Here is a 20113-nt window from a genome sequence, read left to right as displayed (position 1 = left end):
AAATACCAAATATTTAGTTTTAAGCTTTCTTTACATGAATTGCTCTAAACTACTTCTTGAAAAACAGTCCACATTGTCCTAATAATTGCAACATCATCATCTGGCATATTAGTGTCACTACACTCAAAATCACAAAATAATAAGCAATGTCATCACTTGTCAAACCACGTCTCAATTAAACCCACATGGGAGAAATGTGCTGCTGCAAAGACCCACATGCTGCTCCGGCATGGTCAAAAGATTCTACTGAAAAGCTCAGTCCTGCAGAAACACTAAGTACAGTAAAAAGAGGAAAATGTGTGTGTAAAATTGCCAGTTTCAAATTTTCAGGTAGTCCAACCTTGTCCATATTTTTAGTGACAAAGACATACATGTTTACAGGTATGATATACATTTGTATATACACTACAAGCATTAACCATGATAAAAACTACTGATTAATTGGTTGTGGTATGTTCTGGAGCACAGGAAAATTATTTCATTGTTTGCTACAAGATATGTTTGGAAATCCACCTGATGAGTTTAAAAGAAATGACAAAGTTTGGGGGGGATCCACTAGTAGCACTGCCAGTACACTAACATTGAAGTTAATTACAATACAAACAAGCTTAAGTCTCTAAACTGCTGCAGAAATCACGTACACCATATGAACTTGGGACACGAACTGCTGTAGCAGTCAACTGATTCTAATTCTCGTGGTGCACAAGATATGTGAGATCCATCCATAACCATTTACTCCAGTCATCCTTATAAATACGTTTTACATCATCAGAGGTGAAGACATTTTTGAGAACATTCAGACGTGCCTTCTTTACTGGTACAAACACCAACACCATATGGATAATATTAAATGGTTTTCTGTACTATATTGTGTAATGCAGTGGCAACAAACCTGTTACTCACATTACTTCAAGAAGGGCAGAAGAGCGTAACAATAAACATGAAATTTATCGAGATTATCTGCTACTCTTACAGATTACAACTGCTGTAGGAAATGTGGTTTAATTTTAGGCATAAGGAAGAAATTACTTGTTTAATGACAGGAATATTATTCTTATAATTTTATTGGATGCACTAAAAGAACATATCATTTTCTTACAACTATCTTGAATCTATACACAAAAACATATTTTTTATTACCCAACAAGGCAAACTGTGGTCCCAGCTTGAGTGTAGCACCATTATGTCTATGTCTGAGGAAGACATTGGGGTTAAAGCAAGTGGAACACTTTGACACATTACTTAATTAATGATCTCTGAAATGACTACCACATAGCTAAAAGACAACAAATGTGCACCCGCTGGCAGTGTTACATGTCCACATCCAGTTCCTTCAACAGCCAGGACTACATTTGGCTTTGTCGAGTCATAAAGATCACAGCTTTCCTTTCTATGCTCCTGTTTACAATAATATCTTTTATGCTTTAGAAAACTAATCTTTTACTTTACCTCTTCTCTTTTCACATTTCTCCAATACTTGAGAAGGTTTAACAAGAAAGAGCTTTATTTCCCAATAAAACTTTTACTTTGCCGTGGAGTGTGTGCTGACACATACCTGTGGAAACTAGCAATTTAACTCACATCTGGGTTGAGAGCCCAATGCAACCCACAATTCTAAACACCAACAATTCAGCTGTGCTATCTAATCTTTGGTTCTTTTTGAAGATCAGAATGTTGTCATTTTTTTGTAATCATTTCTCTGACTTCGCTCATTATTAACAGCAGATTCTGATGTTTTTAGCATCATTAGTTCCTTCTTCTTTTCTTCCTGTTTCGCAAGCAGTGTTTTGTATGTCACAGATCCTTTACTGTGACGTGAAAGAGACTCATTAAGGTGAGCAAGATCTCTTTCAGCTCGGCGAATTCCTTCTCCAATTTGTAGACTTGCAACATTTAGACCACGAGCAGACTGTGTTTTAAGGCTTGACGTTCCAGGAACAGCTGCAGTTTTAACAGTTGATACTCCTGGTTTAGACTTTGCAGTATTCCCTGGGAGATGAATAAAAAGGACTGTTATAACATTGCAGTGTTACTTAATTTATATGCAATAGATATACAGGGCAGTTGTAATTAAACTTTTGTTACTTGAGAGCCCCCCCCCCCCCCCCCCCCCCAAATGAGAAATGAGTGATTGTAGGACGATGAAACATTGTGTGAAACATTTGTAAGAGCATGCAGAAGAGAATTAACGAATAAACTATTGAAAGAACCGCATTTTAATTTCCACATGAGAGGGTTCAAATCTCGTGATCTTGGTTAGGCAGTTTGGTATGATCAGCCAATGATTCAGTTTCCTTCAGATGGGTTACTGAGTAACCAAAGGACCTCACAAGCAATGTCAGGTGGAGCTCCACCATTGGACCAATCATGAAGTGTGTTGTGAAGTCACACCACACAATGCTGCATTCACTATGCAAGGAAACTTCATGTACGTTTATTAGCAATGACAATCCTCACATGTAAGAATTGTGAGTTTTCGCTGCCCAAGTGAGCTTAAAGTGTGCTTCATCATTCCACAAAATGTTTCAAGGCCACATGTCATCAACTTCAAACCTAGCATGAAATGTAAAAGCAAAGTCTACTCAAATATCTGCATCAAATGGCAAAAGTTGGTGAGTAATCTGAAGTTTGTACGGATACCATTTCATAATTGTTTGCAGCACTTTTCAAATGGCACACCATGAAATGTTCAGCTGTAATGACACAGCTCGTGCTCTGCTTGAAGATCACACATTGTGTGTAACATTCTCAGCCATTGCAATAGCAACTTCTCCAATGCAATTGGCCATCGGCCTCTCCCAGGAGCAAACCAAATCTTTGGCTGATTGTTCCAAACTGTGTCACCACCAAGATCACCAGATTTGGACCTCCTCATGTGGAAATTAAAATGTATTTCTTTCAACAGTTTATTCATTATTTCTCTTCCACATGTCCATACAAATGTTTTCACATGGTTTCATTGTTCTATAATCACTTGTGTTTCATGGGAGACCTCTCAAGTAGCAAAAGTTTAATTATAACCACCCTGTACAAGAATACAACTGTTTGACAAAAATAACTGGAACCCTCTCAATGATAAGATATTCAGTGTTATTAGATGTGGCCAATGGTCTTGCCGCAGTGGTAACACTGGTTCCCATCAGATCACCGAAGTTAAGTGCTGTCGGGCTGGGCTAGCACTTGGATGGGTGACCATCCAGCAGTCTGCCGAGTGCTGTTGGCGAGCGAGGTGCACTCAGCCCTTGTGAGGCAAACTGAGGAGCTACTTGACTGAGAAGTAGTGGCTCCGGTTGTGGAAACTGACATACGGCCGGGAGAGCGGTGTGCTGACCACATGCCCCTCCATATCCGCATGGGCTGAGGATGACACGGCGGCTGGTCAGTACTGTTGGGCCTTCATGGCCTGTTCAGGAGGGGTTATTAAAGATGGCTAATAGCTCTATTTCAACAAGGGTGAGAGCAATATGTTGCCTTGTGAAAGAAATAGCCCAGAAGCCATTTGGAGTGATTTATGGAAACGGCTAAAATATGTTACTGAAGATAACCAGACAGGAATTTGAACAAAAGGTCCTCAAGAGGTATTACAAACCTAGAAATGCACTCACTAACTTGGCACTGTCCCCAGCTTCTGATTCATGCTGTCCATTCAGTTAACATACACTGAGGTTGATGCTTACAATCATTTCCCCTACCACTGTGACTGACTATAAGTGTGGGCATCCCACCTATATTATTCAGTCTAGTTTTTGCAGGCAACTGATCAAGTATCTGAATACATTTTCCTGCTTACAGCTTCATTTAATTGTCTGTTGGCAGCTAAACAATGGACATTCAGAACTTCTAACACAAAAAAAGAAAATTAAAAATTTGCTGGCAATCAGTTACATAATTTATTAGAAGATAATTCTGAGTTTTGGAGAGTATGGCTGGACTCTCAAGAATGCAGAAACTCAGCACTATGATGGCAGTGTGGAAGCAGAACTTTCAAATATGCCTCACTACAGGACAGGAAGATATAGGGAATGATGGTGGTGATCAAGAACCTACAAAAGCATCTACATCTATCTATATCCATACTCCGCAAGCCACCTGACAGTGTGTGGCAGAGGGTACCCTGAGTACCTCTATCGGTTCTCCCTTCTATTCCAGTCTCGTATTGTTCGTGGTAAGAAGGATTGTCGGTATGCTTCAGTGTGGGCTCTAATCTCTCTGATTTTATCCTCATGGTCTCTTCGCAAGATATACGTAGGAGGGAGCAATATACTGCTTGACTCTTCGGTGAAGGTATGTTCTCGAAACTTTAACAAAAGCCCGTACCGAGCTACTGAGCGTCTCTCCTGCAGAGTCTTTCACTGGAGTTTATCTATCATCTCCGTAACGCTTTCGCAATTACTAAATGATCCTGTAACGAAGTGCGCTGCTCTCCGTTGGATCTTCTCTATCTCTTCTATCAACCCTATCTGGTACGGATCCCACACTGCTGAGCAGTATTCAAGCAGTGGGCGAACAAGTGTATTGTAACCTACTTCCTTTGTTTTCGGATTGCATTTCCTTAGGATTCTTCCAATTAATCTCAGTCTGGCATCTGCTTTACCGACGATCAACTTTATATGATCATTCCATTTTAAATGACTCCTAATGCGTACTCCCAGATAATTTATGGAATTAACTGCTTCCAGTTGCTGACCTGCTATTTTGTAGCTAAATGATAAGGGATCTATCTTTCTATGTATTCGCAGCACATTACACTTGTCTACATTGAGATTCAATTGCCATTCCCTGCACCATGCGTCAATTCGCTGCAGATCCTCCTGCATTTGAGAACAATTTTCCATTGTTACAACCTCTCGATACACCACAGCATCATCTGCAAAAAGCCTCAGTGAACTTCCGATGTCAAGTAAGTAAATCAGGGAAGACTTGGAATAAGGTACCACATGACATACAGTATCATCAACTTACAAAAAAAGTAAGTTTGTATTTCTTTAGACTACAGCTTACGGATATATTTCAAAGGGAAAAATCTCATAGTGTATGGGTAGCATAAAACATATCTGATTACAAGACTACTGGAATTAAGATCAGCTGTTTTAAGATAATGGAATAGTGATGAATGTAAGAGGAGACAGATACATGATGGTGATGATGTTCATCATCATCATCATCATCATCATCATTACATTTTGCTAAAAATCCACTGCTATGATACTCAAAACCAAATGATCGATAATACAATTTACTACCTATACTAAACAACCTCAACAACAAAATGTGTCAAGCATATTACTAAGAAATGTACGTTTACAGAACTCTGAGTTTCTTTGGACAGGAACACTGACACTTAGAAAATATTTATGAAACAAGGCATCAGTACGCATATTCTGACCAATTTGGATGGTTTTATAAATAAATATGCTGTGTACACAAGGTTGCTTGATGAGACAATGAAAGGGAGGAGTGAAGCTGGAAAAGCAATTTTGCATTTGTTCGAGAAGAAGCGCACATTAACCATCATATTTAGATGGATTATTATTATTCTTACAACACCTTCATGTTAGTTAAATCTGTTTTGAATCTGAAAACATATTGCACTGAGACATCAACCTTAAATGGAAGGAACATCCCTATTATTTATGCGAAGGGAAAACAATTTACTGGCCTAAAAACTAATCTTTTTGACAACTGATGTGTTGCTTTTAAATCTGCATGACCTGTATAACAAATATTTGGAAGAGAAAAACGGTGCTGTAAAAATACAGAATAAAAATAATAAAGGGATTCCTTCGATGAATGGATATTCCAAGAGGTATACATACATGTGAAGAAATTTGTCAAAGCAATCCCGGATTCTGTTTGAACTGCTGTACAATTACACATATTTAGCAAATATTTCATATTATAATGGAAATTCTTAATATTTTTGGAGAAAGTTGTGTTCCTTCATACTTATAATGTTTGAATTTTTTCTGTAAACATTTGATAACTGACTCAGTATTTTGGAAGCTTAATGTTTGTTCTTCACCAAAGATGTCCATTTGATTCTTGTTCGATTTGCACTGGCAATAGATTAAATGTGTTGTAAAATTGTCTAATACTCATAAGCAGCAGAGAGCATGCAGAAAATACTACTTAAGCATGGAACACAAACTTTAAGATGCAAGTCCCATTTCAGCTCCTGGCTTCTGGTTCGTGTCTGCCTCATGGGACAGTTTTCTGCAGAAAACTATTTTCTATTTTAGGGGACCATGCTGAAGATTAATAAGAGTTGTAATATGAGTAAAAAATAGTTTGCTTTATCTTTGACAAAAGGAAGAAAGTATGGGCTTGGCTCCTGGTGGCAGGCATTGTTATTTTCTTGTCTGCAACTATCTGTAACTGAACTTCCTCTCTCTCATCAATGGTTGCATGCATACAGGGTGCACCTTGTAGAACTATAGATGCTTTCCCCAAACTGTCAGTGATAAAGAACATTATCTTCCTGTATCTATCTTACCCAAACAAATTATAAGTACATCACACAAAGCCTGTTTGTAGTCAGACAGAACTCAGACAGAACAACAAACTTACTAAAAGGAATGGCTGAAGTACTTTAAGATATCTCCATACAGTCTCCATAGCACAATGCTTTTAAGAAGCAAAGTGGTCTGCATTTTTGACAAGGAAATCGTTCTTATTGAGTAGTACTTTCAATATCTCTTGTACATTATTCACTTTCACTTTAAGCAGATTCCAATTGATCAACAGCAGTCAAGCTAGTTTCAACTAAATGTAGAAGGCAGCTGCCATTCCACATCTGGAAACTGCATTCATTGTGGGACTACAATCTAATTAATATTCTACACAACAAGTGTCAGCTATTAATGTGCTGTGAGCATTTCTTTTAAAGACAGAACACTATATCGAATAAATGCATATGAACTAAGGAGATTTATATTTTATTTTCATCTTTTTCTTTAATATTCCACTATCAATGAGAGACTTATACTAATTAATTTACCATATTTTATGGAGAAGATGCACCTTAATTTTTAAGCAACTTTTTTTTTTAAGTAACATTACCATTTTTATTATTAGATTGCAAAGCCAGACTACAAAAAATTCTCAGCTTCAAAAACCGAACTGAGTTTTAGAATCCCTGAAAATCATCATTTGTTCTTCTTCTTCTTCTTCTTCTTCTTCTTCTTTCTCTTCATCTTCACCATCATCATCGTGATCCTCATCATACATAAAATGATCTCCACTGCCACTTATGCCACACTTCTTGAAAGATTTAACAATCATGTCTTCTCTCACTCTAGACCATGACTGTTTTATCCACTGACACACTTGTTTGGTTGTACATCGTTTTAATGCTCTCTTCGGCATGAATTCACGTTGGGTTTCATCCATCATCCATTTGTTCCATTCCTCTCTCATATACACTTTAAATGGTTTATTTATTGAGACATGAAGAGGTTGCATTATGAAGTAAGTCCTCCCGGAATAACAGCAAGCCCTGTATTTTCCTATCTCAATTTCTCTTTCACAAAAATTTTTAAGTGACTAATAAACTGCTCTAGCACAAGAAGAGAACTCTTCTTCCATAACGCATCTTTCCTTCTCTCCCACACTCTGTTAATCTATAACTTCACACCAGCCTCATCCATCCAACCTATGTCATGTATGTTAACAATAATACCTAGTGGTATTTCAGAAGGTTTTGGCATTGTTTTGTGCCTGAAAATGATCATTGGATTATGTTTAGCACCATCAGCACAACATTAAAGGATAACAGTGTAGTATATTTTTCATGTCCGCTTGTTTTTATAGTTACAATTTTAGCACCTTTCATGACAACAGTTCTGTTACTCCACACATCAGATGTCACGAGTTCTGTCTATATTCACTATTTGGCCTAGTTCCACACTGGTTTTCTTTCAATGTTGAATAATAAAGTGATGGGAAGATAATATTTTCTCATCATACTCTTGTGCCATCTTCTAAGATGTTTTGGTTCACATGCCAAGTCCATGACACTTCATAAACCTGTAATACCAACCAACTCTGCCCTTGAAATCTGTTACGTTCAACTCTAGAATTATTTTTGTATTAATTCCAATGTCATTTTGACAGTGTCCTTCAATCCATTTCAATACGTCATCTTTTCTTTTTTTTGGCCATTTTGCATTCAGTCCTCTACTTGCACACTTAGTCTTCCTCTTTTTTTTTTCTTTTCCAGTTCTTCTTTACTAGCCTGCCAACAGTGAATGGTTTTTATTCTGTAGGTGGAGGCGAAAATGCTGCTCTGGTTGGTTGCTTTAAAAGAGGGGGGGGGGAACAAACTGCTAGGTCATCGGTCCCTCGTTCCGATTAAAATAATTCCACAAGGGTGGGAGTGACATACAAAACACAGCTGGAAGAAAGGAGAAAACCACAAGCATGACAGAAGGGCAACAAACACTAAAATGGACACAATCAGACAAGAAAACCACAGAGACATGCAAGAAAAATGTAGAAGAGATCAAAACTAGAGAGCAGATTACCATGGCTAGCTGACCATGAGAATAAAAAGGAGAAGCCAGCCACTCTGCAACACATTAAAACCTCCACCCTAAAAGTACTAGGGTGGAGGACACAGAGGGACAAAGGACATGCGCTAAAACTTAGATCGAGTGATAAAACCCACCCTCACAAATAAAACATCAAACTAAAGCTGCTGTTGAGGCACTGTTGCCCAACACTGAAGGTAGGGTGCTGGGAAAGTTAAGAGTCCGCTGCAGAGTGGCTAAAAGTGGGCAGTCCAGCATGAGGTGGACGACCATCATTTGTGAGCCACAGTGACACTGAGGTGGGTCCTCACGACGGAGGAGGTAACCGTGCGTTAGCCTCGTACGGCCAATGTGGAGCTTGCGGAGGACAACTGATTCCCTGCGAGAGGACCGCATGGAAGACTTCCACACATTCATAGTCTCCTTAATGACACACAGTTTGTTGTGTGTACTGTTATGCCATTCCGTCTCCCAAAGTTAAAAAACCCTGCTGCATAAGACGGAATGCAGGTCAGTTTTGGAGATGCCCATCTCCAGAAGTGGTTTCCGCGTAACCTATTGGCAAGTTCGTTGCCTGGGATTCCGACGTGTCCTGGGGTCACACGTCAGAAATGACTCAGCAGGGCATGAGCGGATGTGGTCAAGAGCACGATATATGGCCGCCAACTCTGCAGTGAAAACATGCAGCCATCTGGCAAGGCGTGCTGTTCAATATGTCCTCCATGAACATACACAAAGCCTTTGTGCACGTCAGCCATCGAGCTGTCGGTGTAAACCACTTCGTGGCCCCGGTACATGTGGAGAATCAAGAGGAAGTGATAGCAGAGAGCTGCAAGGTTAACAGAGTCCTTAGGGCTATGCGAAAGGTCCAGAAGAATCTGCAGCATAGGTGTACACCAAGGAAGTGTACGCGAATGGACCTCAAGTATAGGTTGTAAAGGCAAGGACTCCAGTTCAGATAGAAGGGATCGGATGTGAACTGCAGTTGTAAGCCAGGACCAGTGCCGTCGATGTGGGACATGAACCGCCATGTGTGGGAAAAGGAGACAAATTTGGATGCATAGGAGAACTATAAATGTGTGCAACCTAACTGGCCAGCAGTTGTGCATGCCTGAGCTGCAATGGAGGGACTCCAGCCTCTGCCAGCTCGCTGGTCACTGGACTCATCCTAAAGGCTCCTGTCACTAGCTGGATGCCACAGTGGTGCACTGGGTCAAGTAAACGCAGCGCTGAGGGTGCCGCCATACCATAAAGCACACTCCCATAGTCAAGGTGGGATTGAACAAGGGCTCTGTAGAGCTGCAGCAGTGTAGAGCGATCTGCACCCCTGCTGACGTTGCTCAGGCAACGGAGGGCACTGAGGTGCTGCCAGCACTTCCGCTTAAGCTGACAAAGGTCAGGTAGCCAAGTCTATTGGGTGTCGAAAACCAACCGTAAGAATTGATGTGTCTCCACTACAGTGAGTGGATGATTATTAAGGTAAAGTTCTGGTTCTGGATGAATGGTGCGACACCGACAGAAATGCACGACACGAGACTCTCGCAGCTTAAAACTGGAAGCTGTGGGCTAGAGCCCACGACTGCGCCTTGTGAATGGCTCCCTGTAGGCGCCGCTCAACAACACCAGTACTGGAGGAGCAGTACGAAATGCAAAAATCATATGCATACAGAGAAGGTGAGACCGACGACCCTACAGCTGCTGCTAGAAAATTAATAGCCACTAAAACTAGAGAGACAATCAATACGGAGCCCTGCGGAACGCCATTCTCCTGAATACGGGGGGAACTACAGGAGCCAATGACTTGGACCTGGAAAGTACGGAACAACAGGAAGTTTTGGGATAAAAATTGGGAGTGGGGCCTGGAGACCCCACTCCTACAATGTGGCGAGGATATGATGTCGCCAGGTGGTGTCGTATGCTTTACGTAAGTCAAAAAAGATGGCAACCAGATGTTGGCATCTGAGAAAGGCTGTTCGGATGGCAGCCTCAAGGGACACAAGATTATCAGTGGTAGAGCGATCCTGGCAGAGGCCACCCTGACATGGAGCCAGTAGGCCACGTGACTCCAGGACCCAACCCAACCGCCGACACACCATACGTTCCAGCAGCTTACAAAGAAAGTTGGTGAGGCTGATGGGCCAGTAGCTATCCACATCAAGCGGGTTTTGACTGGGTCTGAGTACCAGAATGATGGTACTCTCCTGCCATTGCGATGAAAAGGCGCCATTAGATGAGGTGATGTTGCTTGTAGTCAGACGAGAGATGTTTAATCATCTGACTGTGGATCCGATCCAGACCAGGAGCTGTGTCGGGGCAATGTGCAAGGGCACTGAGGGGCTCCCACTATGTAAATGAGGCGTTATAAGGTTCACTGTGGCGTGTAGTGAACGAGAGGACTTTCCTTTCAATCCACCATTTGAGGGAGCGAAAGGCCAAGGGGTAGTTCTCCGACGCAGAGGCTCGAGCATAGTGCTCAGCAAAGTGTTCGGCAATCGCGTTTGTGTCGGTAGATAACATGCCATTGATGTTAATGTCAGGGACACCTGTTGGGGTCTGGTACCCAAAAAGATGTCTGATCTTCGTACAGACATGGGAAGGTGTCGTATGCCACCCAAGGGTCGACACATACCTCTCCCAACACTCCTGTTTCTGTCATTTTATAAGCTGGCTAACGCGGAGATGGAGCCGCTTAAAGGCTATTAGGTGCTCCAACACATCAATGGCTGAATATGTGCAATGGGCCACACTGAAATGTGTGAGGGCACCTTTATTTAAGAGGCAGAGGTCGAGTTGTGACAGTAAATTTTTGACCTCGGCCAGCAAGCATGGCGCCACCCCACATGGTGTTATGTGCGTTAAAATCTCCCAAAAGTAGGAAAGGTTTAGGGAATTGATCAATCAGTGCAGCCAATACGTTCAAGGGTACTGCACCATCTGGAACAAGATATACATTGCAGACAGTTATTTCCTGTGTTGTCCTTATCGTGGCAGCCACAGCTTCAAGAGGGCTTTGAAGGGGCACAGGTTCACTACATACTGAGTTCAGGACATTGATGCAAACTCCACCTGACACACTATTATAGTCCCTACGGTTGCTATAATATCCCCTGTAGCCGCCAAGGGCCGGGGTCCGCATTGCCCCGAACCAGGTTTCCTGAAGGGCAATGCAGAAATCAGGTGTAAAGCTTAACAGTTGCCACAGCTCAGTCATGTAGTGGAAAAAACCGCTGTAATTCCACTGGAGGGTTACGTGATCATGAGACTGGGAAGGAATGAAACACTCATCGAGGCAGTCTACGCCTCAGGGTCACCTGCTGCCACCAGATGAGTACCTGTGCGATCGACATCCATTGTGTCTGAGGGCCCAGCGAGATCTAGGTCCTCAACGGGGGCCAGAATCTCCACCTCATCCTCAGACACAGAGCTTGTAGGTAGTGGTGGTGTGGGTGCCACTGCAGTGCCTTGGTTCTTGGGGGTCTTTTACTTTTTAGGTTTCTTTCACTGCTCCTTAGGTTTGTGCAGCTGGGAGGGTTTCACTGATTCAGTTTCATGGACTAGGGAGGACCGTGAAGCCCTATGATCAGCTACCTGTGGTTGCGTCAGCCACTGGTGGTGCCACTAGTAGGAACCTGGGAAGGAAGTGACCCAAGGGATCCCTTCCTGGTGAGAGGAGCCAAAGAAGACTTATGCTTCTCCAGTGCAGAAGTGGGGACCGATGTCCCCGACGCTTCGAGGGGCTGTTGCTCCTGAAGTAGGTTGTGCAGGAGCAACAGGGAAGGAAGTGCCCCCCACCATCAAGGGCGCAGGTGGAGTCTGTCAGCTCTGTACATGGCGGAATGGAAGATGCTTGAACCATTATCGTAGCGGTGGTGTCATATGCACAGGATGTAGCCTCTCATATTTTCTCTTAGCTTCAGTGTAGGTCAGTTGGTCCAGGGTCTGGTATTCCATTATTTTTCTTTCTTTCTGGAGAATCCTGCAGTCTGGCGAGCATGGCAAATGGTGCTCTCTGCAGTTGACACAGATGGGAGGCGGGGCACAGGGCGTACTGGGACGTGAAGGATGTCCACAATCCTGACAGATGATGCTGGAAGTACAGAAGGAAGACATATGGCCAAACTTCCAGCAGTTAAAGCACCGCATCGGCGAAGGGATATATGGCTTTACGTCACAGCAGTATACCATCTCCTTGACCTTCTCAGGTAATGTATCACCCTCGAAGGCCAAGATGAAGGCACCAGTGGCAACCTGATTATGCCTCCGATCGCGGTGGATGTGTTGGACGAAATGGACACCTCACCACTCTTAATTGGCGTGCAGCTCATCATCAGACTGCAAAAGAAGGTCTCTGTGAAACATGATACCCTTGAACATATTTAAGCTCTTACGGGGCATGATGGAAAGAGAAACATCCCCAACTTGTCACAGGCAAGTAGTGCCCATAACTGGGCAGAGGATGCTGTTTTGATCGAGACCGAACCTGACCGCATTTTGGACAAGCCCTCCACCTCCCCAAACTTGTCCCCTAAATGCTCCACAAAAAACTGAGGTTTCATTGACAAGAAAGATTTCCCAACAACTCTCATACATACGAGGTACTGGGGTGAATAAGCTTCGCTGCCATCCTTAGGCTGGCATTCCTCCCATGGTGTGGCTGTGGGAAGGGGGGGGGGGGGAGGGAGGGATGATTTGGGGTCGTATTTCTTAGCACTTGACCACTTAGAGACTGCTGGTGTTTGACCACCAGCAAGAGATGACATACTATGGTTCATGGCGTGTCATCTGCACTGATGCCAGCCACTCCGACCAGAGGCCCTCCCCACATGTGCCACCCAGCTGCAGCAAAGGCCACCTGACAGGATGGCCATTGCTGGGAGTCCCAATGCCCCAGGGTGATGGGCATCTACTCCTTGGGGAGTTAACGGGGCACAAGCATCAGCAGAGCGATCCCTGTGTGGTCAGGGGGCCACAACGAACAGGGTACATAGCGGCCCCATCACAACGGACTGGCTACCACGCTGGATATTGGGTGTTAACGAGCTAAGAAGTCCATTATTGCCAACAGCGCAGAAAGCAATATTGCACAGAGGATGGAGGAAAACGCACCCAGGAGGGTGACCTAGCCCAACAGCTGGAGAATGGGCAGAAGTGCAGATCCATGTAAATGAAGGATGCGAGACATCTCAGCGCATGATGGACACTAAGCACCATGTAAGGCGCCCTTCCCCAATTTTCTTGCTCTTTGGGAAAATTTTGAAAAATGGAGGTCAAACCCTACAGTGGACCATCACATAAAGGCCGAAATGTGTGAGACTCCTTTTAGTCACCTCTTACCACAGGCAGGAATACCTCGAGCCTATTCTGGCCCCTAGACCCGCAGGGGGGAGCTGTTCTGTTTCCATGTTCTTCTGCATATGCTATTACTTTAAATTTATAGCCTGCTTCATATGAACACCTTTTACTTTTTTCCATTGCAGAACCAGCTACTCACAAAAGTACTGTACTGTTACCAGTAATACAAATCACTTTTACTTCAAGTTCACTGGCACCGTAGAATGCAACAACGCATCATAAGCTAGACAGTGTTGTGGGTTTGTGATGGCAAGGCAGGAGGGAGATAGTGTTAGCAAGCTTGTGAATCCCTGCAGCTCACGTTCATTGCATCGGTGTACTGCTACTGCCAGTTGTACCCAGTGTTGCCAGAGATAGGTTTCCTGCGACATTGAATATACGGCCATTTTTAAGAGTGGCTGGAATTTTAAATCAAACACTGTACATATTTATATCAATTTTGAGTATAAGATGCACCTGCATTTTGGAGGCAATTGCCGGCCGGATTGGCCGAGCGGTTCTAGGAGCTACAGTCTGGAACTGCGCGACCGCTACCGTCGCAGGTTCGAATCCTGCCTCGGGCATGGATGTGTGTGATGTCCTTAGGTTAGTTAGATTTAAGTAGTTCTAAGTTCTAGGGGACTGATGCCCTCAAAAGTTAAGTCCCATAGTGCTCAGAGCCATTTGAACCAGTTTTTTGGAGGCAATTTTTGAAGAAAAAAGAGCGTCTTATGGTCCGTAAAATATGGTAAGTGTGACTAAAACAAATGAGAAGTGCTAAAATGTAAATTCTATTGCAAATCCTTACCATTAAAGCAAGTACAGTATGGCTTGGTGTTTAGTCTGATTTTCTAAACGGCAGTGAAAAATCACAGAAAATCCAATACTTACTGAATTTCTCTCTGTCTTCCTTGTTGTGAAATAATACTCAGAGCCAAAGCGATCTTACAGTTGTTAGTGCCATACATAGCTGCTGATGTTTACTATACCATGATATGCCGATTCAGTTATATTCTTCAAACGTTAAGTATCTTTCCACACAACACAGTAATTATAAATTATCATAACAGTAAGAAATGCAGAAGTCCTTGAATTCAGTTTCAGTAACTAATCTTTAAACATAATATAAACAAATCGCTGTAAAAAGTTAGTATGACAGACCTGATAAATGGGTATTCAAAAATGAAAATAAATCTTTTTTTCCTTTATCTTCTTCATACTGTTTTATCCTCTGTTTTTCTTGTCTTTTTCTAATTTTTTTAAGTCGCCTCTCCATACTGAATATATTTCCATTGTCACCAGCTTTCTCTCTTAGATTCATGCAATGATCTGAAAATTGTTTCATGTAATTCTGTTAGCGATGCAAGGTACAAAACTAAACTGCAACTGAAAATAGAAATTAGTTCACTGAAAAGTTAAATAGTGCTAGTCAGTTACTTAGAGTAAACTCTGTACAAAGCACATATGTATTTTATTTTCACAGACTATGAACATATGTAACTTCTAAACAGGTCTCTATAAACATGCCTCTAAATGATGACCAGGAAAAACCTCTAACTATTTTTCCACATTACCTAAAATTATATTTAGATTTCATCATTTGGTCAGCATTGTTAAAATGCAAACTTACACTGACTGCTCACTAAATTTTAGTCTGTCTGAATCTAGTAAATTGCAGGTATCATCAGTATTGTAATTTTTGCCAGTTGTAGCAGAGGCATTCTAATAAGATTTCTAATAACTAAATTCACTTTCCAGAATGAGATTTTCACTCTGCAGCGGAGTGTGTGCTGATATGAAACTTCCTGGCAGATTAAAACTGTGTGTCTGACCGAGACTTGGTCGGGCACACAGTTTTAATCTGCCAGGAAGTTTTAAATTCACTTTTCTTATCACTGATATTTTGGATTATGGTGCAGATAAGGAACTTAACTTAATTTTAGACCTTTAGACTATGTGCCAACACTTTCAGTTAAAGTCAGAACTTTTATGCATATTAAATGATGGAATAGTCCATTGTAAATGGTCACTTACACAACAGAAAGAGATAGAATTGTAATGTCTTTGGTAGCTATAAACAGAATAGGCTCTGCTTACATACTGCCTCTGGGCTTTCTATTATTACTTATTTTTATTCTATTCCACATCACAAAGATATTTACATTATTTTGATGGTTTACCTCGAAAACACACACCCACACGCTCGACCCCCCTCCCCCCCACACACACAGTATACAAATGGCTTAGAATCTGTTATATACAGGATCTCCTTGAATATTGCTTTTACTTTTAGCTGGCACACTTTCAACAGTACTATGAATGTTATAGTAGTTGTATGAATAGTATTCACAAAGCACATAAAAACATACATACTTTAGGCATAAGGACAAACGAACATAAACATGGAGAGGCACACAGGCGCGCGCGTGCACAGACACACACACACACACACACACACACACACACACACACACACACACACACACACACACACACAGGGGGTGGGGGGGGGGGGGGGGCGGGCTTCTACTATGCAGTGGTCTCCTTCATTCCACAAGTATTTAAAGTCTGCCAGAACTTCCCTTACTGTACTCAAAGCATATAAAAGATATAAAGATATCTGAAATGTGTTTCATGCAAACTCTTCTGCTAAAATGACACTAAGAAACCATGAACCAAACAGAAACAATGGATTCAAATAAACATAACCACTGACCATATAGAGGAGGCATTCCACAGTGGATGGGCATATACGGAAGTACTGGAACAAAATGGCCCAGCATATGAACAAGTGTTGTTTTTCAGAACAAACGAATACACAAATAAATACATGAGACGTACACTGTCCCAGGATTGTGTGTGTACAAGGAACAGCCATAGAGCTTTAATTATCAGGCAAAAAATAAAGTTTTTTTCCATGTCTGCAGTCCTGCAACGCATTGAAATCTTCATGCTGCAGTATGCTGGTAGAGGATACTTAACAAAATGATGCAGCCTGTCTCCACTTTATCAGTCGGCTGCACCATCTTGGTTTTGCTCCTCTGGTGGCATGTAAGAGTATTGTGACATGGGAATTTCAATCTGTACAAGGAGAGAAGACATGCATGTGCAAACAAACAAAGAATTAAATACATAACTTTGTTTAGGTGTTAATTAAACTTGTTGACTACTACTCATATGTGCCCTCTGAACAAGAATGCTAGGTTCATAACTGAGCTGCAATATGTGTATATCCACATCTCAACACCTATATTATACAGTAATTGGTTATCTTTATTCAGACTTTTTTTGGCATGTTCTTGGATATTCAGCTAGGTGGCATTGTCCAAATCATGCAACATTTCTGCATGTTGACTTATTGGCATCTTTAGGTGGCCCTGGTGACTCATTATCTTCTATTGAATGCTGTTTCATACAACCAATTCCTTCTGCTGTTGAGCTCACATTTGTCGTACCTGGTTGGGGAGCTGCTGGTGAAGTTGAGGGCAAGTGTGCAGCCGGGACACCAGTCCTAGCCCTCGCTCTCTGTGCCACCACTTCAGGAATCAGGACACTGCTGATGCAGAAGAGGTGCATCTACATAGTGTAATCTCAGCTCTTCATTTGGCGTGGTGTGAGTGGACAGACTGTCGAGCTTTGAGTGTGCTTAAGGCTGTGTCTGAAGCCTTACTTAGTTGGAAACTGCTGTCCTTATTTATGAGCTTTTCGTGTAGCAAGATCTCTATAGATTACTGTAAAATGCAATTCCACAATGTGTTGGCCTATTTTAACAACTTGGCACCATCAGCATTCATGTTAGGCCCCTTTAGGAAACACAGTGCTCTGCAACAGCTGACTTTGTTGGCCATTCCTGATCTGTGTGACATCTGTGGTCTGTACATCTTTCCTTACTGTCCACATGGTCTGATCTATGAACATTTCCCTACACTGGCACAGGACACAGTAGACTCCTAGTTTCCAGAGTTCTACGTTGTCCTTAACAAACTCCAACACAATTTCCATCTTGGGCAATGGGTGAATTACATATTTGACATTACGTTCCCCAAGTATTTTATTAATTTATTGCAGATATGATACCAACATAAGAGATAAACGCCGCTGCAACAAATTTCTTTTTCTGTTGTCTAGGCTCCTTTGATTTTATGGCACACTTGATCAGGCTGTGTTTGTAAACCATTCTTTAGGTGCTCAAACGCCATTGCTAACTCTCTCGGTCGGAGATCTCCCAAGCCCTGTGCACTAGTGTGTGGAGGATGCCTTCTTGTGAAACTCCTCAGGGCTGCTGGAAGCATGCAAGTGTAAATGTGTTAAGTGTTAGTCTGTGGTAAATGTTATGTCCTAGTGTGTCATATGGTCTTCTCTCGACTAGAACATCTCTACCGTGAACCCGATGTTTCAGCGCAGTGAGTTAAGATGTTGCAAAATGTTGCATACACTGTTGTTCATGCTGTAAGATCTCGAATATATCATCTATGCATCAGAAAAAAAGTGTGTATGCACATCGTTGAAAGTGCTGAAATGGTCTGACACCTTCCAACTAACTCTCATCCACGATAGTAAACTCCCCGCATCTTTCAACAGTGGACGTTGGAAACGTGGATATAACCCAGATCTAATATTCGCAAGTGAGCACATAGGCCAACAATGTGTTAAGACAGTTTGCCACCCTGTACCCAATTCTCAACACCGTCCTGTGATGTGCAAAGTTACTGCAGTATCCTAACCGAGAACTCTTCCATTCCGCAGAAGATACAACTTCCATAAGGCTAACTGGGAGCTTTTTAGTACCAATCTGGATAAAATTGAACTGATCTCCAGGCAACACCAGAAAACTACAATAAGTTTGTGGATGAAGTGAAGAAGGTATCATGGTCATCCATGCCACGGGGCTGCAGAACACAAAACCTCTATGGATTAAGAACCTAGTCGGCAGCCCTAATGAATAAATATCTGTCGCTTTTTGAACAAGATCCATTCAATGAGCAAACCATCTTGGCTGGTCAAGAAGTAATGTCTTCCATAGTAGAAAACAAAGGAGAAAGATGGATTAAACTTATGGAGGAAACAGATCTTTCAATTAGCAGCCAGAAGGCCTGGAAACTGCTGAGAAAATTAAATAACGATCCAACCAAACATGCCAATCACGCTAACATCACTCCATATGAAATTGCTACACAGATTCTTGAAAATGCTAAACCAAGATCTCCTATCCAAAAATAGGACTTCAAATTAGAGTTTAAGGAACAATCTCAGAATAATAACCTGACTAGACCATTCAACCTAGGTGAATTAGAAAAAGCCATTCACAAATGCAAAAATGGCAAGGCATCAGGATTAGACGAAATTTGCGTACAGCAAATTAAACATTTTGGCACCGCTACCAAAGACTGGCTCTTAAACCTGTATAACCACTGTCTGGCTTTTTTCAAGATCCCAAATTTATGGCGCAAGGCACGCGATTGCGACACTAAAACCTGGGAAGTCACCAATGGATCCGAAGAACTAAAGGCCAATATCTCTCCTTTGCCATCTCTATAAGTCCCTAGAGAGAATGATTCTTCACCGCTTAACTGCAGTAGTTAATACACTTCTTATCTCGCTTCAAGCTGGCTTTAGACCAGGCAAGAATTGCACCTCACAAATCCTTTATCTTTCTCAGTTCATAGAAGATGGCTTTGAGCAGAGAAAGATAACAGGTCTAGCTTTTGTTGACCTTTCGGCGGCCTTTGACACCGTAAACCGGAGAGTGTTACTGCACAAAATCTACAACCTGACTAACGACTACGTGCTGACAAGGATAATTGCAACACTCCTACAGAATCGATGTTTTTTTGTGGACTTCCAAGGAAAACACAGCCGATGGAGAACTCAAAAGAACGGTCTCCCCCAAGGAATTGTACTGTCACCAATTTTATTTAATGTGTACACCAATGATCAATCACAGCCTCAAGAATGCAAAAGTTTCATATATGCTGATGACCTTGCTCTTGCTGTCCAGGGCAATCGGTTTGAAGATGCAGAGATAATGCTTACACACGGTCTACAACAGGTTGGTACTCTCTATGAAAATAATCAACTCGCACCCAATCCTAAGAAAACGCAAGTGTGTTCATTCCATCTGAAACATAAACAAGCTGAGAGGAAACTTGAAATATTCTGGAATGGAGTTGCACTAGAATATTGTTCCCACCCCAGGTATTTAGGTGTCACTCTTGACCGTACACTGACCTACAAGAAACATTGTCTGAAGCTGA

At 42.0% G+C, this 20113-nt stretch overlaps 1 protein-coding gene and 1 pseudogene across 3 annotated transcripts in view; one reads left to right on the top strand and one right to left on the bottom strand.

The window, feature by feature from the left end:
- Positions 1-1046: 1046 nt before the first annotated feature.
- The window catches only part of LOC126471424 (zinc finger CCCH-type with G patch domain-containing protein), a 176790-nt gene continuing 157723 nt past the window's right edge, over positions 1047-20113 (bottom strand). For all 3 annotated transcript variants that reach the window (XM_050099564.1, XM_050099565.1, XM_050099566.1), the window contains 2 exons: positions 15021-15188; positions 1047-1989 (listed from right to left, as the gene is read on the bottom strand). In XM_050099564.1, coding sequence (XP_049955521.1) covers positions 1667-1989; positions 15021-15188 — 491 coding nt within the window. In that variant the 3' untranslated portion in view covers positions 1047-1666. The remainder of the gene's footprint in view (positions 1990-15020; positions 15189-20113) is intronic.
- LOC126471808 (5S ribosomal RNA) lies at positions 3103-3223 on the top strand (annotated as a pseudogene).

The sequence above is a fragment of the Schistocerca serialis genome, chromosome 3 (assembly GCF_023864345.2).
Source record: "Schistocerca serialis cubense isolate TAMUIC-IGC-003099 chromosome 3, iqSchSeri2.2, whole genome shotgun sequence".
In the NCBI taxonomy this organism is placed as follows: Eukaryota; Metazoa; Arthropoda; class Insecta; order Orthoptera; family Acrididae; genus Schistocerca; species Schistocerca serialis.
This window is presented reverse-complemented; position numbering and strand designations above follow the sequence as displayed.